This window comes from Rhamphochromis sp. 'chilingali' (genome assembly GCF_963969265.1).
Source record: "Rhamphochromis sp. 'chilingali' genome assembly, chromosome: 4".
Taxonomy (NCBI): Eukaryota; Metazoa; Chordata; class Actinopteri; order Cichliformes; family Cichlidae; genus Rhamphochromis; species Rhamphochromis sp. 'chilingali'.
This window is the reverse complement of record NC_137948.1, coordinates 27,457,399-27,479,458: the sequence shown is the minus strand read 5'-3', so window position 1 is coordinate 27,479,458 and position 22,060 is coordinate 27,457,399. Positions and strand designations below refer to the sequence as shown.

Genomic DNA, 22,060 nt, shown 5'->3' with positions numbered 1-22,060 from the left:
GCTGATACACAGCATACAGTCAAACCTGGATTATCATAAACAGCCCCATGGTCTGTGTAACTTTTTGAAATATTAAAGTGCAGCATTATCTGCTTACTATTATACGTCCTCCCTTCAGCATTGTAGTTTACATTGGGTTCACGTGACATGTGCATTGTCCTGAGGTTAGGGTAGCAAGCTGCTTTTCCCGAAAACGGAACAAAGACACTTTCAATAACCTGTAATGTGTAAATATGCATACTGTGCGACAGACACAGCTCAGACGCAAAATTTCCAAGCTTATAGTCCCACATTAATTTTAGCTGGCATTGCTTGAACGGTGATAATGTAGCTCTCTCGCTGAGGTTAGCGGACTACTGTTGTGCATTTTATTTTGCCTCCTTGTGTTACTGATGTTAATGATGTGGTGTGCGTGTAGAGAGACTGTGAAATCGCGAGTTTTGTTGTGTGGAGCCTGTTTAGAGAGGACTTCTAAGCGGCAGGGCTCAAACCGTTAACGTTTCGCAGTAACTCAGTTCACACGCTGTTGATTTGAACGCAGTCCCTGTGCACGGAGCCAGAAAACCACCTGAGCTGCACACCTGCCACTGAGCTTAACAGTCCCCAGTTGTGTACTGCGCATGCGCCACTCACTCAAGGGCTATACTGTCATGGCGGTGACGAGCTGAAGCTACCGGGGTAGATCAGGAAGCAAATGCAGCGCAGCTGGGTCAACGTTGCCATTTAGCCAAGTGTGCGGAGTTTCCCGAGGAGGAGGAGGGGGTCACCGAGCGGACCTCAGCTCTTTGTCGGCTTTCTCCGGAGCTGTTGGCGGACTTGCTTCCATTCAGTTTGAGTTTTTTTTATTATTATGCCAAGCGCTACCTGTCAAGTGAGTGGACTCAGTGACAATAGCAACTTCCACTGCTGTGCGGAGATATTAAAGTATCCTCGCTTGCCGTTTGTGCACAGGAGCACGGGAGGACACAGGTAAAAGGGCGAACTCTTCTTCACCTGCTTCTCCCCTTGTTACCTGCACCACACTTTCCACGGCTTTTAACAGTGTAAAACCCTCCGTGTGGCATCAAGTTACAGGGCAGAGGAGTAGTTCACCGTGGAGAGGAGCACTGACATTTCCAGCCTCGCGGTGTCAGCGGTCATCAAATTCTCTCGTTTTTGTTTTTTTTTACCCACTTTCGAGGCTGTTTTTGGATGGGAGGGAAACGTCTTGCTTATGTGCCTATAGACTGTCAACAACTCAGCTGAAGGGGAGATAAACCCCCCTCCCCCTTATTTCCCTCTTCTGACATCGGCTCCACTGTCACCATTGGAGGTGAACAGGTGCCTTACCTGTGAACGCCACCTGTCCCGTCCGCTTCCTTAGCAATGGCTAGCGAGGAGACAGCGGGCGCTGCACCGCCAGGTGAAGGGAAGGACGGGCGACCTGGCGCCGTGGGGCTCAACCCCGGAGTGCCTATCAGGGGGATAAGAATGAAATTCGCCGTGCTCACCGGCCTGGTGGAAGTTGGGGAAGTTTCCAACCGAGACATTGTGGAGACGGTGTTCAACCTGGTAAGCTGATTATGGGGCTCAGAATAGGCCATAGATAGCACTGTCACGCTGTGGTACTGGCTGTGAATCTTTGGGAAAGTCTGGCTTACACCCATATTTGCATAAAAGAAAGGCGTTGATCGTCTGTCAGCACTGACAAAATCGATACTTTCTACTAAGTGTGGCCATATTGACTTAAAGGCAAGCAGCCTACACTGGAAACTGCAGTGAGTCACAGCTATAGGACCTCTCTCTCTAATGAACCCTTATTATCCATGTGGCCCTGTAAATTAAATGGTATATTGTTGGTTTGTTGTTTACAGATAGCTGGAGTGATTGGGCTCATCAGAGCAGGTTCTCATTATTTAGACATGCATGTCATACAGTTTCTTATGCTGCATTGTTCTGTTGTCTTATTGGGCCCCTGCATGTACACATGTAATTATCAGTGTTAAAAACATGTTGCTAAGGTTGTTATTGAACATGACATGATGACCAATGTGAGAATAATCGTGGCAGAGAAAATACTGCGGCAGCAGCAAATCAGTCAGTGCTTTTTTGTGTGTGTGTGTGTGTGTGAGAGAGTGTGTGACATATCCAGGTCAGTCATACTGGGTGCCTTATCTGTCTGTTACCTGTTGGCCACCTTAAAGCATGTACCCCAGCTTGGCCTGTCTGCAGTACTGATAGCCCTCGCCTGCCTCAAAGCTTTTCACAAAGTGACTTTGCGGTGTCTGCATGAGAATGAATGAAACTACCAGTAACAAGGAAACTTACCGTGATGAATGGGAGCATGCTCAACTGCAGCTTTCACTGGTGAGGTGTGGGAGGAAGGGAGAGGGAGGAGACGTGAAGGTAGAACCTGCAAAACTGCTTTGTCACAGTGGTACAACAATGGAATCCTTTAGATAGGGGAGGCTCGCCTATAGTCATATAGTATAGTTTACTCCCAACGCCAACCCCCACAGAGGAGGCTAATGAACTGCAAGTAGATGTCTGACTCATGGCGAGATATTTGTAAGCACTACTAAACACAAACTATCCCATCAGCTAAATATCAGCACAGCTGAGAGCCTGAAAACTTCATTTAACCAAGAAGAAAAACTAAGCGGTGAATTGATTAACAAAGCAGATGATGATTAAATGCCTTTCAGACAAAAAGCGATCAGTTAACTTGTCTTTCCACTCTTATACTGACCCATGTTACACTGACCTACTTTGATTGGACACGTTTGTAGTGTCACCAGGATGCTGCAAAAGCAAAGCTTTTTTTTTTTTCGCTTTTTCCTCATTTATTTCTTTATTTTTTGTGTCCAGTCTTGTCTGTCTGTTGCTATTATTAATTTTAGACAGACATGTGATTGCAAGCGAGGACCGCTGACTGGAAAAGCAGACAATGTAAATGCAGTATCACGGGGAAGTATTGTTTTTAGTAGCAGCTTCCAGTGACTATATGTACAATTGTTTTTTTGTGTGTGTGTGTTTTTTTCCCCTTTAAGCTGAGAAAGCCATCATTGTACAAATATGATCTGTACAGGCTCCTCTGTCTCACTGCAGCTCTTCTGGACTGCATTTTTATCATGGACAGTGTCATTTTTCAGGAGGTGCTGTGCATTTCATTATGCTTACAACATTCTACAGCTTTCCACATGATAGTCTGATTTATCACAGTGGTCATAGTTTTCTCTTTGGTAGTATCTGCCAGAGCCCTACATTGATTAAATACTACATGGTTTCCCCAAGAGTATTGTCTCTCTGTGTCACAACTCATCAGCAGTGATTGTGATGACTCGCAGCACGTGGGCTTGGGTTATAAATGCCACTATTCAGTTGTTTTTAGAAAAACGGGCTCATGTGCCGGCCCTGTTTGTGCCTGGAGTCAGGAATTTGCTATAGATGGGGGCAAAGAAGAGTTTGCTTCACACAGTCACAGTCTGAGTGTTACGCTGTTTTGTCCCCCCCCCCCCCCCCCGTTGGTCGATCTGCTTCACGCTATCTCGATACAAGGTTCAAGGGGTATATAGCTGTCAGTTAAAAGTGAAAGTAAAGATGAGCAGGCCAGAGAATAGAGAGCTGAACTTTTGTCAGTGCAACAGCTGAACTGTTGATACATAATCCGGTATTCAAGTTTACTTTTAAATAGAGGAAAGGGAAAAAAAAACAAACAAACCGTAATCTGTGTGGCAGAGTACAATATCTGTATTCAGAGACAGTTTTTTTTTTTTTATATATTTTGGTCCTATGAAGTCTTGCCCTGTCATGGCTCATTGGACCTGTCTTGGCTAACAAATTCAATCTGTTTAAAGCAGCACTGGTGTAATACAAGGGATGAATTTCACAGCATAAACATGTTTTGTTTCTTTATTTTCTTGGATCTGAGTATGGCAAGTTTTTATTTTTCCAGAGTCTGCATCAAATACACAAGTTTGCACACAGCCAGAGGAACAATGTGCAAAAAAAGGCATATTTTCGCTTCAAACGGATTACCTCTGCAGTGGCTTTCACACTTATGGTAAAGAAAGAATATGGGAATTCTAAGTTTTTATGTATTGAGACGTAGTTAAAAAATAATCTGGTTCTTACCAGGTTTTAAAATAATTTAAATACAACCTCTGATGAACAACAAGACTCGACACATTTCACCACGTCATTATTTATTTAACAAAAGCTAAGTCAAAATGCTTAGCGGTGAATGAAGAGCTGCGTAGCTTGTACAATCATATTTAGCAGCAATAACTTGAAGAAATGATTCTCTGTATGACTTTCAGTCTCTCACATCACTGTGGAGGAATTTTGTCCCTCTATTCTTTACAGCGTTGCTTCAGTTCATTGAGTTTTGCAGGCATTTGTTTATACACAGCTCTTTTAAAAGTCCTGCTGCAGCATTTCCATTGCGTTGAGGTCTGGACTTTGACTGGGACATTGTAGCACCTTGATTGTTTTCTTTTTCAGCCATTCTGCTTGTAGATCTGAGGCTGTGTTTGGGATCATATTCCCAGTCACACTTGGACTTGATGTTCAGCTGGGAGTGAAGATGTCAGGAAACTTGATTGATGAGACTTCCCTCCCACTAAAACAGAATCAACTTTCTGGGATTTAAACTGTTAACTTAAATATGCAGCGCTACCTGCTGTTGCTACCCCTTCTGAATAAGGTAGAAACCAAAAGCAGCATAATGTTTGACCTTGGGGTCAATTTACTGGGATTTCTATTCCCGGGAACACTGGAAACAGTCTTGAATGTTTTGTACTTGTCAATAATATTTCCCATTGCAGAATTACTTCATATCATTTGGAAATGACCTTATTAGACTTTGCAGGTTGATGGGCAGCAACAATTCTTCTTCTCTGAGATCACTGTGGATGTCTTTGCTCCTTGGCATTGTGATAACACACAGCTGAATGCTCCAGACCAACAAACTACCAAAACGTCTGCTTTTATAGAGGTTATCAGTGATTAGCAGGAATTAAATAGTAGCTCTGTTCTTTAGCGGACCCACTAAGGAACAGAAATTTTTTTGTTATATCCTGATATATAAAGACACAGACCTGAAAGATGGCATACTTTCTTTTTACTATGTCTTTATGTGCTTATTACTCTTGATCATACATGTTCATAATGGTTCAACAGGTGTCCACGTTTTTTGTAGTTGTTGTTGTTGTTGTTTGTTTTGCATGTCTAAAGCATAGCAGCACCCACCCTGAATGGAGCCAGAGAAACTGAAAGCACTTGTGTCAAGATGTTATTGGGTGTACAACATGATTTGTGCACATTATGACAACAGGCCACACAAATTGATAGTTGAGCTTTTTTTTTTTTTTTTTTTAAATAATGTTTTCTAACCTTTTAACTATTAAAACAAAAGTAATGAATATTTCTTTAAAACGAAGTGAAACTAATTATTGCCAAAGTGTTACAGCCTGCTCTATTGGCCAATCAGTGGGCTTAAAAAACCAAACAATCCCCAAACCACACTGGTTAGGACAAAGGGAAGCTGAGTTACAGTTTTCATCCCACTAGATTACAGATTATACATGGCACTTCTTGAAACACAGATGAATTGGTGAACAAAGTTCAACATTTAGCAAGTCTGAGATATTGATATCTGGCTTTCTGTCAAAATGTTAAGTCCAATGGTCACTGGTGTTTTAACCCCATGCCAACTTTTGAGGGGGAAAATGTGTGGGTCTCTTGGGCTTGAGTAAATGTTTGACTTTGTCTAGTAGTCACTCGTTTACACTTGTTTCCCCCCTTTTTAAGGCAGGTAGTGTAGAATCGGTTTGTTTGCGCCCTTGTGCTTTAAGTGGCTGCCCACAGCTTTAGAGGAAGTGCCACTGTTTTGTTTTTGTTCTGGCTAACTGAAATAGTGTGCTGAAAGCTGGAAAGAGCTGCAGACTGGGGTGTTAATTCTCAGTTGAGCCAGTAATAAACGTTACTGTCTGTATCTGTCTGCTGATGTAATTCTCTTTTAGTTAGCAGACTTTATTGTAGATTTGCAAAGACAGCCTTGTAATGCATAATCACACATAATTACATGTTGCTACATAGGATAGAAATAAATGAGGAAATAAAAGGCTGCAATTAGGCAACATCAGTATTCCTTCATTAGGGTTTATTGTGTTTAATGGACATCTCAGAGGGTGTAAATACTGTTAATACATGGGCACTTTAAAATGAAGCAGTGGGACGTCGGGGCTCTTGCGGTTATCCCAATATAAGAGAATGAAAGAGGTATACCGCTGCCTTACATAGGGTAGGTAATCTCCTAGGCCCAATAAAGCACTGACTAATGTGACGCTCTGTGAAGAGGAGCCAGGCTGAGCTGGAATCATGGCTCCTCTGTTAGGTGACACAGGAGATGGGTGGAATGTAACGGCGGCATTACCTGAATACAAGGTCATAGAGCCGATGGCAGACAGCTATGCAGCCCACAACTATATGAATACACTGGCTATGATCATTTAAGTGTTAGTTTTGATTTCCTTTATGAAAATGATGCATCACATCAAAGTATTTGTGTTTATCACAAAGAACTACAGCCTGAAGGCTCGTAGCAGAAGAAGCCACAAATAAAACTCTGTGATGTTTCTATTTAGTTATGATTTATTAAATATGGGATAGGTTTATTCATGTATCTGAAAATGCAGTCTGTGCCACAGGGCTTCATTAACCAAAGTGATCTTGTTATGCTACAGGGCTTTCTGGAAGATGGCGTATAGTAAAATCATAATTTCATTCATAAAGTTGACGTTTCTCATTTCATTTTTTCAAATGTTAAAATGTGGAGTGTTGGAATTTGTCTGTCCATGTGCTTCAGTTTGTCTTGAGCCACTGTATTTGAACTACCTGCTGCAACACTATGTATTAAATCTGTATTTAGCTGTAGCTATAGCTTAGATGGCCTCTTTTTGGGCATGTCTTTATCCTTTTTTATGATATCTACTTGCATTTAATTTCCCTTCTATGAGGCTACTGTTTTCCAGGCATTCTGTATTTCTAGTTGTGTCAACGAGGCAAATCAGTTTTATTCTGTTTCTTCAGTGATATTTTAAGGTCTCTTTCTTTGTCTTTGTGCTTCTGAGCATGTGCAGTTTGTGTTTGATAGTGCCTTGTTGCCCACTTTATCATCTGTGGGACTGATGTTGACACAGAGGATCCTCCTTTGAGATAGGCTGTCATAAGTGAAATTAATTGTTCTAAACTTGCATCTTCCCTTTTTATTTCTTTAAATAGGCTGCCTGGGACCCTTATTACTTCCCGAAAAGTAGTTGTTCTGTGGAATTATTATGTGTCACGCTTTAAAACTGTGAAATTGAGTTTAGTAGCTTTATTCTTATCAGCAGATACAGGCTATTTTTGCCCTGACTAGAAACTAGCGATGGTTGCAATAAGATAATCCCCAAGATGGTAGACAAGTGTTAATATGAACACTTGAGTCTTTTTTTCTTTTTTTCTTTTTCATAATTCACTGCTTGTGTGCATATGTTGCCCACAAGCACACACACATTCTCCCTTCATTTGCAAGCAGTCTGGCACAAAAGCTGTAAGAGTGAGGGCGATGCTTGTGCTCTCTCCAGGCATGCTTTGCCCTCTCTGGCAGTAACAAAGAGCCCTTTAATCTGACACATGAATGAAATGCTATCTGCTTCTCTCAATTATCTGTCGCATCAGCCCAATTTCAGGGTCACACCTCTTTCTTCTTGCATCACTGTATCTGAAGGTAGTCCGAAGTGGTATAGGACTGTTGACTGTCAGCATGACTGTCTGTTTATTTTATTTTCAGAATAATATTCAGTGCTCATTGTTTCCGTAAATGGTCTTTTTGTTTCCCTAAACAAAAGAGGGCATTTGTGTTCGTTGCACCATTTTGGCAGTCATGTCTTTTTCATAGAAATAACAGTGAAATCACCACAGTGAGTTTTCTTGAGGGTAAACAGGATTAGCTGGTCTGGATGAGCTATAGGTGTAAGTGGGTTTAAAAAGCCACAACTGGAATGCCTGTTTTCTCCTTCTTTATGCAGTGTCTTTATTTAGCCCTGGAGCAGGTCAGATAATGCACCCATCATGCCTCATTGTCTGCTGTTTGTTGACAAATAGGCAGATGGCCTCAGGATTTAACAGGGTTTGAAAGAGATGCGTGTCATCGGAGAGATATAATGTCTTGCATAACAAGAATTTAGAGACCGTTAAAAGCTTGAGATATAGTATTTTGGGACACTGTAGTTACATGAAATATCTCTGAGAAGTGTGCTTTGTTTTTCCTGTTTTTGCTTTAAAAAGATTTAATGGGAGCGTTGATAAGCACTGGGTGGGAACAGTTGCCTGGTGTCACATCCTACTTCAGGAGTGTGGTTAGGGAAACTTGTTCCACATGACAGTTTAGTGGTAACTACCTCTGGAGTACAGTGGGGAAAATAATTACTTTGTTCCCTGCTGAATTTGTATGCTTGCTCACTTACAAAGAAAAGCCAGTCTCTATTTTTTCTGATGGTTTCCTTTTAATGCAGAGAGAGAAAATATCAAACAAAAGTCCAGGAAAAAAAGAAAACATATTACAGAAAAGTTATAAATTCATTTAAATGTCATTGAGTGAAAAAAGTATTTGATCCTCAAGCAATACATGTACTTGAGTGACCCAGTCCATGACCTTAATGTCCTTCTTCTTTAGCCACTCCTTTGTTGCCTTAGTGGCATGTTTCAGGTTACTGCCATGTTGGATAACCAATCCATGAGTCATCTTCAGTGTTCTGGCTGAGGGCAGGAAGTCTAAGGTTTTACATTACATAGCCCTGCCCTTTATGTACCTTCAAGTTTTCATGTATCGTTAGAAGAAAAACAGCCCCAAAGCATAATGCTTCCACCTCCATGCTTGACTGTAGGGATGGTGTTCTTTGGGTCATACTCAGCATTTCTCTTCCGTCAAACACGACAGGTTGAGTTGATGCCAAATAGCTTGATTTTTATCTGGACACAGCACTTTCTCCCAAGCCTTCTCTGAATCATTTAGATGTTCACTGGGAAACTTAAGTTGGACCTGTACAAGTTCTTTCTTGAACGGTTGGACCTTATTGTATAGTGTGTTGCTAATGGTGTTGTTGGAGACTGCGTTTCTAAGTGCGTTATATTTCTTCCCTTTCCAAATATTCACACCAGCATTGTCACTTTCTCACCAAGCTTCTTGCAGATGGTCTTTTAGCACATGTAGCCTTGTGCAGGTCTATAATCTTGTTCCTGACATCCTTTGACAGCTCTTTGGTCTCACCTATGGTGGTGGAGAAGTTGTAATGGAAGAAATTGATTCTGTGGACGCGTGTGTTATATACACACAACTAGTTGAAGTTGGGAGTATCTGTAATTGATTCATTGTAATTTGTGTGCCCACAAACAATCTGTGGGAGTCAAAATTCTGGTTGGTAGGGTATCAAATACTCATTCTACTCAATGACACTAAAAGCAATATTTAATTTTAATGAAATGTGGGGTTTGTTTCTGGATTTTTGGTTGATATTCTCTCTGTGTATTAAAATGAAACTACCAAAAAATTAGAGACTGTTCATTTCTTTGTAAGTGAGAAAACTTAGATTTCAGGCGACCACCAAATGTAGACTTGTAACACACAGCAGTGAATAACCAATTAGCTTTATTGTTTATACAAGTTTTACTTCAGTGAGCACAATTCCAATTATTAGAATTACTACATTCTGCAAGTTTATTTGTAAACTAATCAGCTCGTATGCACAATTGGCAAAGTGTGGCTAGAATACATTTATCAAGCAGGCAACACATCCAACTTAAAGTCTTGTTGCACACACAGTAGTCTAGATGTAATCGCATATGTTTTTTAACTGAAAGTTAGTTTTAAAGTTTCCAATTATTGTCAGAGAACAAACATTCCAGGAAACCAAAAGAAAAACTTGCGTTATTAATTTGATTATTTTTGATTAATGGTTTTTGTCTTCCTGCAACTTCTGTTAAATTAATATTCTTTGAGTGTTGTTCTTTCACTCAAACCTGAGTCACTTGTACCATTCTCCAAACTGTTCTGGTTTAGGTTTGCTTTTAAATGTAGAATGCTGAACAAATAGTAAAAGATTAACTGCTCATAGATTTCTCGCCATTTGCGGTTGTTGCAGTGACTGCCTGCTTTTAAGAAACAGGGTCAGGGTAGTGTAGCCTACTACTTGGCCTACATCTCTACTTATTGTTTCGCCTGTAACTGTGCCAGCTCACAAAGGCATTTTGTCAAGATGCTAATGGTTATGATGGCGGAAACTGGGAACAGGCGCTGTTGAAGGCTCTCAAACACCAACAAGCTGATAATAAAACTGTGCCCAAGAGCCACAGGGGTAATTATGCCCGCTATCATTTGTATTTTCTTGCACACAGATTAATACTGTACCGTTAAGTAAATGGCTAGGGTCACTTCATTTAAGTTTCATTTAATCTTTATGCAATTTTTGCCCCGAAGAGAAGTTTTGGGCCGCTTGTTTAAAGTAGAGCAGGGTGTCTGTCCACAACACAGGATCCTGATAGCTTTGCCTGCCGTCCTAATTTGGATACTCTTGAAGTCTGCACTATACTACAAAGAGCTCTACTAGGATGATATTATGATAAGTCTTTAAAGCTGTTTTCATGCATTATAGTATTATAGAGATTACCCAGTGGAAAAACATGTCAGGATGTAAAACATCTGACATGGTTTGACTGGATGTTCAACAGTCTCTGACCGACAAACTTCCTAGTTCGTCTGTTGTCTTGTGTCCTTTCTCATGATCACGCTACCCAGCAGCACCCTCGCTTGAACCAAACAGAGTATTTCCAGTACTGAGGGCATGGCTGATGTGAACTATCTCCTGCTGTGTCCTACATCTGAGAGAGCTTTGGACAATTCCTCTGACAGTTTTCTCAGTTCATGTGTGGAATCAGCTTAAGATATTATCAAGCTTGTTCATTAAAGTCTATGTACATGAGGAAAAGGATTTTAAATGCTATTTGTGATTTTTTTTTTTATTTTTATTTTTTTTTATTTATTTATTTATTTTTTTAAACTGAGAGCCAGTGAAGAAACGCTGGTGATCAGAGATGCAGAGTACACCCAGATTCTTTTGACATTCTAGCTGGTAACTTGCAGAGGTTATTTGGAGACTTTACCCCACATGCTTCATGAGGCCTTTCACTCAGTTTGACAGGTACTCCTTATGTAACAAACATCTCAGTAGCTGTGAGGTATGATACGTTATGATACATGGACAGACAGAGTAGCATTTTATTGCATTTGTCTGAATAGTTCTTGCATAGTTTGAAGCTATGCCTTGGGTCATTGCTGGAGTAATCTCAGTTCCAATCAGGTATTGTCTGCAAGGTATGTCTTCAAGATTTGTCAAATCCATTTGGGGCCCGTTTATGGTCTAAATCAACTTATTGTTAATGCTAACTCACAGAGAAACAGTCTAAATCTGGTCTTATTCTAAAGCGGCTCCATTTGATGATACATCTGTGACAGTTTGGAAAGACTCAGTCCTGACAGCTAAATCAATGAAAGGCTGAACTGAGTTACTATGACTGTCTCGGCCTGTTAAAAAATGTTGTTTTTTTTGTTTCCTTCCAATAACAGTGAGTAATGTGCACTTCTAGCTTATCTTCCCAGACTGGCTGAAATTCTTTATAAATGCTTTGATGCTTTAAAGTGTGAATTGAACCATGGGACTGGCCTCCTGAGTCATAGCTTTCTTTTTCAGAGGGGTAACAGTATTAAGTGTTTTATGCATTGAGACTGCAGGACTATCAACAATTGACTTCAGGAGATATAAAGATAAAATGGCTACTCATCATTTTTATTGGTTCCAGCATTTATGGTAACAATAGTGGAAGTCACTTGAAGGACAATTATGATAGTGGACTTAACAACAGCTCAGGTCAGCTGTTGTTAAAATAAAGTTGTACATTGACCAGCTAGGAGTTGCACCTACCTGAGATAATTAACTATTATATTAAGCATTGTTATGTGAAAAGCATGTGCTTTTTTGAATGCTGGCACCTTGAAGTTCTAGTTAAAATGACATGTTTGAACGCTATAGCTTCTGGCCAAGCAGTGTTAACCTTTCTTTTCACAGTGATGATATTGCAGTACTATTTGGCAGATAGTCAAGTTTCAGTGCTAGATGCTTAGATGGGTTGTGAATGTTAAAACATAATATGTGCTGGATACAACATAATATAGTGTGAGCAAAGATTTAAAGGGAAAGTAATGTAAATGTTAATGTCTAAATGTTCTTTCTTGCTTTTTCTCTTTCTAGTGTTTCATAGCATTGCTGTCTACCTTTTCCTTTGTTTTTGGGCAGGTTGATTAGCAATTTAGGTAAACCTTAGATAATGTGAAAATGAACTGCCCTTGGATATCTGTGATAGACTTAAGAATGTGGAAAATGTGGCAAACTGTTTTGTATGACACAGCATTGCATGAGAAGTTACTTTTTTTATTTCTATTGAAATTGCATCATACAGCAATAACTGTTTTTCAGTAAAAGTGTTATAAGAGATTAATACTAAACTTTTTTCCCTGACCTTTTGTAAACTGCTTTGCAAATTGCTCAAATTAATTTAGTTTTACTGCACTCTATGCAAATATTTAGAGACATTTATCAGAAGCTATCTGAGATCAAGTTGATAAAGTGCATGTCTTAATATTTTACATGAGTAAATGCAACAGACTAGGCTGAAAACTAAGAAAGGGGGGAGAAGTGTCCCAGTGTCAGCTGCTTGACTGTTGTATTCAGACCAAGTCAGCTGTCATTCTGATTCAGAAAGGTTTTCTACATTGAAACCTGAAGTCTGTTATGTGCAGTAGTTTTAGAAGCACAGAACAGATGGTTTCTTGACACTCTTGACACTTTACAGTGTTCATAGCGTTATGGTAAAGTGTTAGTATAATTAATGATATTCAGCTTCACTTCAGACAGACACACTGGTGATATATTCACTTCCTCTAGTTGAAGCCGCTCTGTAACTAGAGGCGTGTTCCTCTGCATTAGTAAAGGGCATGATTGAATGATTCTACCCTTCATAAGGGATCATCTGCTTTCCCTCAGACTTTACTTATCCGGTTATTTTACTGATCAAAGTATTAACGTGTAGAATACCCAGGTAATACTTGTGTATTCAAACCAGTGTGTTGAAATTGAGTTTTGAGTTAAAGCTCACTTTACCAGCAAAATTGCACCCTTGTGATTGCATACCTACATGCTAACCCACAATGCGTAGGTTGCTGGAGTCAAAGCGGCTGCACTAACTGAAAATTTGGAGGCGTTACATTGAAACTTGTATGAATCTGGTTATTGTACAACCCCATTTTCAAAAAGGCTTGAACATTGAGCAAAATGTGAATAATCAGTAATGATCTAGTCTGGTATTTACTTGGGCGTGACTTAGCCAATTAACCAATACCTACCTATTATATGTCAGCTGACCTATCTATGAAGTTTTGACTGGTTAATTTGAATCTTTTTCTGTTTCCTGTCTTGTATTTAAGCAATTTTTTTACAATGTTTTACTATGACCCTGATGAAGGCCACAAGCCGAAACGCGTTGGTCAATTATTTAAGTTGTTAATCTTCCCTCAAGTGTTGCTGGAGTTCCTACTTTGTGAATTCTTTCATCCTCTCCATGCACCTTGGAAGCAGGTGAAGTTGTGCCAGAAATGTTTTATTTTTTTTTGCTGCGATTTAGACTTCAAAAAGAAAAATATTAAAATTGTATAAAATTTTTATTTTTTTTTCAATGTCCATCTTAAATGTGAAGCCAGCAGCATGTTTTAGAAAGATTCAACAGGGTGTTATTCACCACATCAATCAGCTCTTTGAAAACACTCTAGTTTTGAAAAGGTTTTGGACTCTTATTCGACACATCACAAGCTGCTAAATAGATCTGGGTCAACTTGGTCATAATTTTTATTTCACAATTCATCAAATATTTTCACAGGGTGATAAGTCTGATCTGGAGGACGTTCCTCAAACTTTTTTCCACAAATGTTTACTTTACCGTCATAATGAAACGATTTGATTTTGGAGGAGAAGATCAAGTTCTCTGTGACCTAACAAAACACATTTTGGCCATTCGAAAGCAGAAGAAAGAATTCAATTATACCCCAAAAACAAAAGGTCAAGTTCACACAGCTCTACAGTGAAAAGGAAAGTATATCCCTTTTCAGTTTTAGGTTTTCTAAATACAACTTTTGAAGAAGAACAACACATGACATATTACACCATGTCATAATTGATTTAAAACAAACTAAACCAAAATGCAGATGCAGCGTATGGGGGCAAAAACTAAGTACACCCCATGATTCAACAGCTTGTAGAAGCACATTTATCAGCATCTGATTAATAACTTCCTGTGTGACCTTCTGTGTGGAGGAACTTTCGCCCACTCTTCCTTACAGTGTTTCTTCAGTTCATTGAGGTTTGTGGGCATTTTTGATTAGTTTTCTTTATGTTCTAGGCTCTGTAGGCAGGGAGTAGTATTATAAACTGTTAGAAAAGGTGGAGTGCACATAGCTTCTATTGAACGACTTATTTAGGTGAAAGGCTGAGGGAGGACTCTCCCAGTAGTTCTGCCAGAATTAAAGAGTAAATAATTTTGCTTTTGCTTTTTTTTCTCACTTTATTGCTGGAAAAGGAAGAGGGCAGCAATGAATATGAAGTTAGTCACCCTGCCTTTAATCCAAATCAAACAGTTTTCTCTGAGATGTCAGAAGAATGATGCAGTAACCCATAAACGATGACTGCTGAGACGTCGAGCGATGCCATCAAAGGTCTATAGGACGATCGGAAAGGCAGCACCTGCTCTCAAACCACTGAAATAAATGTTAAAAGGTCGAGGGTATTCATGCTGGTACCGCACTGGGGTTATCAGTTTGACATCTTACATCACTTTGTTTTATTGAGCTGCACTCAAGTCATCAAGGTTCAGCAGTTAGCTTTGGATTCCCAGAGGCAAATGTCTATACATTAAACATGGATAGACATTTTTTTTTCATCTGTTGTTCTACTTTTTTAATGTAATTTTAATCTTTTTTTTGTTTTTGTTTTTTAAATGTGCTTCAAAATAAATAAATTTGAGTTGACTTGACACAAATGTAGCTCTCTTGCTTTTAAAGGCCACGCTGCCACTTAGGATTTTGAATGTTTATCCCCACAATTCACGTTTACTTTACTACTACTCAATCATAATACCACATATACAAATACAACGTACGGCTTTCAAAACAGTTGTTGAGTTCCTATACTAAAAGAGTGCTTCTAAATCGGGATGGAAATACTAAATCACACTTGGGCAATGATTTACTTGCAGGTAAATGTGCATCGTGCCATTTTCTGTGGCCTTCATGCATGGTCTTTGTTGACTAGAATTTTATGATATGCAGAGGAAACTACAGGAAGTCCGTTAGAGTAGAGCAACTTTGTTGGGATATGCTGGAGGGTGCAGACGGTTTCCTGCCTCCCCATGTGGGATTTCCCAGATTTCAAACGGTGATAAAACCTTCCAGTAACTTTTTGAACAGAATTTGAATTCTGGATCTGTTTACATCTTGTGTGTGTGTGTGTGTGTGTGTGTGTGTGTGTGTGTGTGTGTGTGTGTGTGTGTGTGTGTGTGTGTGTGGGGTTTTTTTTTTTTTTTTTTTTTTTTAAAAAGGTCAAACAGAAATGATATGGATCATATAGCCCATTCTTTGCATTTGGGATCAAGCTGCATTAATATTCTTTCACATAACAAAGCAAAATGCACAATACTAGAGCTGCTGTCATTATGACTTTGCACCAGAGTACAAATTTCTTAGGTTAGCAGGTTGGTGTCACATTCAGGAGCTTGCAATAAATAAAATCTAAATAATAAAGCTGCTTCGGTGGTAATATATGCCTGTGGCTGCAATACAGTAACTGTACTACTATGACTATGAGCTCTTAGGCTTAAATTGACATGTTATGTTAACCTTCAATTTGCCACTTACAAAGGTACTCAAAAATCTAAAGTTTCCAAAGCTCCCCAATCTGTGTACAAAAGTGCTGGAAAATATAATTTTATTTTGATGGGACGTTCATAAAAAACAGATTTGAAGGTGTTTAAAAAAACCAAAAAACCTGTGATTGGAAAAGTGTGCTTTGTTATTCAAGCACAATAAAGTACAGTTATGTTTTTAGTCTGAAGTGTGGTACCTTTTGGTACCTCAGTGAATGAGGAAAAAATCAGTATTTTGTTTATAAGGAACCCTTTACAGCCCACCTTTTCCGTTAAAGAGATGTATTAATGGAGGCTTCTTTGTGTTTAAATTTTGATTTCACCCCATGTATCAAAACGGGCTGGAATTCCTCTGTAATGACTAATGTTTATCTCTTTCCTTCTTCAGCCCTGTAGCTGCTATTTTTAACTTATTGTACGGCTGCTATTCAAACTAAAACCACAAGCAAAGCTGCTACACTTTGACTTTCCCTCCCTGACTTTTGTTTGATCGAATCATTCTTTCCATGTCTGCTTTTATGGAAGTCACATCACAGTAGCAGAGAACACCTATCCCCCAGAATTAGCTCAATAACCCGCTCCAAACAGAAGCCATGTAAGGATTTTTCCCCCTAAAATGTGATGTACAAAGCAGGATTTTATTGTTGTGATGTTGAACATCTATTCCTGAAGCAAAAGGAGTTTAGTTGGTCAGAGCTGTCCATGAAAACTAAGAGATTGCTCCAAACCAAGAAGTCTGATTACTAATGAGGACTATTTCCTGACAAGCCTTTTCCTTTTGTTGACAATAGCAGCCACCCTGCAACTCGAACTCGATTGCCAGATAGTGCAAGCATTAAACAGGGGACTTGAATAGCTCACCAACTCATGTGATGTGTACGAGTATTTGCTTAATAGGAGAAAAGGTCAAAATCCAGCTTCTCACAGTATCACTGAAGTGCTTATATTTATCTTTCTGTGCAATTGTGGAAAAGAGCTACTACAGATCATAGTCACGCCCCTCCATGTAGGCTATTTCGAGGCAGGTAGTATATTTTGATGAGAATTGATGGCAGTTTATCAGATCTTTTGTGGCATCTTTTAAAGGACGATGGCACAAAGTGTTTCATACAGGAATGTTGATTTGCTTTTTGTGGACCCACCTTTCACACACCTTACAATCTCGGCAGGTAAAATATGTAAAAGCAACATTTCATCTGCAGTCTATTAAATCAGATGTAATGGTCCTAATTAAGGCTTGGGTTCCCTTTTCTTGTCTTGGTTTCTGCTTCATTTATTCCTTCACAGTGTGCACATAGTTTTAGTAAAAATAAATGCTGTGTGATTGCATGAAATAATCCAAAAACTCTGCAGGTTCATGTGCGTTATACTCCATCTGCATGTTGTGTAAATCTGTTCTTAGATAAATAAATGATGCAACAAAAGAAATCATGTGTTAATCAAACTACAGCCAAGACATCATCACTCCTATTGTAGTGTAAAAATGAATGCCAGCCGTTGTTAAAAACAAAAGCTTGGCAGACTGCACTTCTGAAGATATTCTTAGAAATCCAGCTATTAAAATATCTCCCTCCTCCCTCTCCACTCTGCCTCTCATCATGTTCGTCTCATATGGTATTGAAGGTAGCATTGTGGCTCGGGAAAACAATGTATTACATTTTGAAAAACAAATTGTCATACAAGATGAATGGAGTGAGCCACTTTAAAAGGTTATGTTGCACTGTGATCATTGGACCGCCGTTTTCATGGTCATTGCATGCATAATTTTCACCACTTTGCTCTCCACTTCTGTTTTAGAAAATGCAAAGTGGCAGGCTCATGCACAAGGCAGAATATTGATGGGGTGGTATGTGAATAGCTTTTCCAATACTGAAGCTGTAATAACAAGCCTTATTACAGCATGGTGAAACTAGTACAATTCAGTGCATTTTTACTTGGATGTGCTGTAGTATAATTATGAGTGGAGATAAATGTAAACATCCATCCATACATCAATTTTCTTAACCATTTATCCAACTCAGGATTGTGGGGGTGGGAGGGTCTGATGTCTGACACCTGGATCATGAATGTTGAGCAGCAAAGTTTGATTTTATAGAAAACTGATTTTTGCTGGGTCTTATCAATAATGTGAAATGCCAAATGATAATATTCAGTGACTTTGTCAGCTGTCATCAAACTCTGGTTTTGCTTTCAAGATACACTCACAGGCCACTTTATTAGTTTGATTTAGCCATGTAGACACAGTCAAGATGAGCTGCTGAAGTTTAAAGCAAGCATCAGAATGACTTTGATTAGGGCATGGTTGTTTGTGCCGGTGGTACTGATGGGATTTACTCAGATAACCTTCTCTAAGTTGTAAGACAACAGGTTGTCTAGAGAAAAATATTCAGTGACAGCAGTTCTCTTGATTTAAAATTGTTGGGCATGTTGTGTCAGAGGAGAATGGTCAAACCAGGTGTCACTTCTGTCAGCTGATAACTGAGGCTACGGTTTGCATGGTCTCGCCATAATTGGACAATAGAAGATTGGGAGGGAAAGCATTGCCTGCTCTGATGAGTCTTGATTTCAAATTGTAGGCTCAGAGTTTTGCATTAATGGTATCAATAACTAGATCATCCTGCCTTGTGTCAATGGTTTAGGCTGGTGGTGGTGGTATAACGGTGTGGTGGATGTTTTCTTGGCAACTTTAGGCCCTTATTACCAACTGTTACCAATTGTTTAAACACCACAGCCTACTTGAGTATTGTTGCTGTTCATCTATTCATCCCCAGGGTACTCATCTTCTGATGGCTGCTTCCACCAGGATAATACACCATGTCACAAAGCTCAGCTCATATTCAACTGCTTAATTGAACATGAAAGCAAGTTCACTGTACTCCACAGTCTGCAGACCTGTATTCAATAGAACACCTTTGGGTTGTGTATTCCTTCATTTTCTATTTCTAGCTGACAAACAGCTGGTGAATTAATATGACCAAGATTTGCGTGATGAAGTGGTTACCAACAGTTGGTTTTGACTTGGTTTTTTTGTTTTTTTTTTTAAGCAAGCTGGAAGATTTATAGGTCACAGGGCTTGATAACATTAATTAAAATTTGCTGTGTCCAAAATTTGTATCACAAGCCCCTTCAAAGACCTCGGCTCACTATTTCGCCTCATCTCCTCCATCAGAAGCCCATTCCACCGTATCACTGCTAGCGCTAGAGGGATTTGAGTGGGACAGATTATTTGGTTGACCTCCTTATCTGCTGGAGCTATTTCAACATCTCACATCAATATGTTTGAAATGTGAGTGTTTATCAGCAGTGAAGAGCGCCGGATTATAAGATGTTGTCATATCACAAATCATGTTTCGGGTCACTTTGATAGATGCTTTGTTTTGGGTCATGCAGTGGGGGGCTCTCATGGAAGAATAAGCTAAACTAAATTTGGTTTGACAAGATAGCTTGTTAAAATAGATCCACTTAAGAGAGCTGTTGAAAAAGTAGGCCGTGTGTGTGTGTGTGTGTGTGTGTGTGTGTGTGTGTGGTGAAAGCATGGTTACTCTTGACAGCCCATTTGAGTATTTTATTTATTTATTTATTTGGACTTGATTTACATTAAAATGGATTGAAAACAATCTGGCATTTAGTGCTCTTGTAAAGGACAAATTGAACTTGGCCTTGAGTCATTTACATGTTTTTTTTCTGGTAGTGAGGTATTGCAACACATGAGATTTAGGGATGTACTTAGACTGCTAGCTGCACAGTGGAATCAATCAAATGTCATACCGATCAGGTCTCACTCTCTCTAGGCTTGTCCTTAAGAGCTTATGCATCAAAACTGGCAGATAATAACAAGTGATAGATGGGGCGTGCGTGTTCTGACCGTTCAAAGCAATTCAAAGCTGGATGCAAGCCCTCTGACAATCTACAGAGATGCTAGATATGAGCATATAAATGTCTGGGAATTTTTTTTCTGTTTTCTCTGATCTTAGCCATGCAACTCTTTTTATATTCAAACATTTTCAGTCATAGAATTTAATTGAACTTTCACAAGAAATGAAGGATTAACATGAGCATGGATATAGTCATGCACAGACACAATGGAGGGGCTCGTCACCCTGCAGCTATGACTTGGCAACATCACTGTTTGTGCCTATTACTTTTAGCCGGGTAATTTCCTCCCCTGTGGTACAAAATGGTCATCATTTGTTGCTTTTTCTCATCGTCAGCATCACATGGCTACCTGTAATGATTCACAAATTCGTTTTGTTTAGCTCAGACCTCAGGCTCAGTCTCAATTTCTTGCTAACTGAATTTAAAGGGATTGTGAAAAGATTGCGAAATCAAGAACCAGTAAATGTAATGCATTTTCTGACCCATACAGTGGGGCAAAAAAGTATTTAGTCAGCCACCGATTGTGCAAGTTCCCCCACCTAAAATGATGACAGAGGTCAGTAATTTGCACCAGAGGTACACTTCAACTGTGAGAGACAGAATGTGAAAAAAAAAAATCCATGAATCCACATGGTAGGATTTGTAAAGAATTTATTTGTAAATCAGGGTGGAAAGTAAGTATTTGGTCAATAACAAAAATACAACTCAATACTTTGTAACATAACCTTTGTTGGCAATAACAGAGGTCAAACGTTTACTATAGGTCTTTACCAGGTTTGCACACACTGTAGCTGGTATTTTGGCCCATTCCTCCATGCAGATCTTCTCGAGAGCAGTGATGTTTTGGGGCTGTCGCCGAGCAACACGGACTTTCAACTCCCGCCACAGATTTTCTATGGGGTTGAGGTCTGGAGACTGGCTAGGCCACTCCAGGACTTTCAAATGCTTCTTACGGAGCCACTCCTTTGTTGCCCGGGCGGTGTGTTTTGGATCATTGTCATGTTGGAAGACCCAGCCTCGTTTCATCTTCAAAGTTCTCACTGATGGAAGGAGGTTTTGGCTCAAAATCTCACGATACATGGCCCCATTCATTCTGTCCTTAACACGGATCAGTCGTCCTGTCCCCTTGGCAGAAAAACAGCCCCATAGCATGATGTTTCCACCCCCATGCTTCACAGTAGGTATGGTGTTCTTGGGATGCAACTCAGTGACCAAATACTTATTTTCCACCCTAATTTACGAATAAATTCTTTACAAATCCTACCATGTGAATTCATAGATTTTTTTTTTCACATTCTGTCTCTCACAGTTGAAGTGTACCTCTGCTGCAAATTACTGACCTCTGTCATCATTTTAAGTGGGGGAACTTGCACAATCGGTGGCTGACTAAATACTTTTTTGCCCCACTGTATGTATCGTCTTTATTTGCAGTAAGGGTCAGTAGGAGGTTGTGATGGGTCCCCCCCTTTGGAAGAGTCTTATATGACCACCTCTTCTTCCTTTTTTAATCTCAATATTTTGGTGATTTTTATTAGTTTAAGGTGATATTCTGGATTTTAAAAAAGTGGCATTTATGATAGAAAATGATTTTTCTACAATAGCAAAGGAATATTGATAGAGTTTGAAAATATATTAAACACATGAAATGAAACATTTACAAAACTATTAACTTTTAAACTATAACTTTTACAATTCTGATTCCTGCTAATCCTGATATCCTTTTTTTTTTTGGCTGTCAGCCTTCAGTTTCATTAAAATTCATAATCCTCTTGGATCTGATGTACGAACACTGGTTCTGTGTAACATTTAGAACAGCTCTCCTCCGGTGTTGTTCTCCATGGAGACCAGAGCAGCCTGTTTGTGCTTTGTGTTACAGCCCAGTGGCTGCTTGGCTGCTCAGCCATGATTAATTCAGGCAGGCCTCAGGGGAGTACAGCCAGGCTAGGTTACCCATCCAGGGATCTGGTGTCTAGCTTCCAAAAGACACTGGCGATTATGGTAGCTTCTGACTAAAAAGGAAGTTCAGGCTATGCCAGCTTTTTACCTGTTCCCCAGAAAGAACAATGTAAATCATTGGTTTGAATGTTTTAGGGAGTTTAAATATTGTAAGCATCATAAACATTTCCTGGTAGACAAACAA

At 39.5% G+C, this 22,060-nt stretch overlaps 1 protein-coding gene across 7 annotated transcripts in view; it reads left to right on the top strand.

Moving 5' to 3' along the window:
• Window positions 1-639: 639 nt before the first annotated feature.
• lrba (LPS-responsive vesicle trafficking, beach and anchor containing) overlaps window positions 640-22,060 on the top strand; it is a 172,739-nt gene continuing 151,318 nt past the window's right edge. For all 7 annotated transcript variants that reach the window (XM_080880583.1, XM_080880587.1, XM_080880584.1 and 4 more), the window contains exon 1: window positions 640-1,551. In XM_080880583.1, coding sequence (XP_080736709.1) covers window positions 1,366-1,551 — 186 coding nt within the window. In that variant the 5' untranslated portion in view covers window positions 640-1,365. The remainder of the gene's footprint in view (window positions 1,552-22,060) is intronic.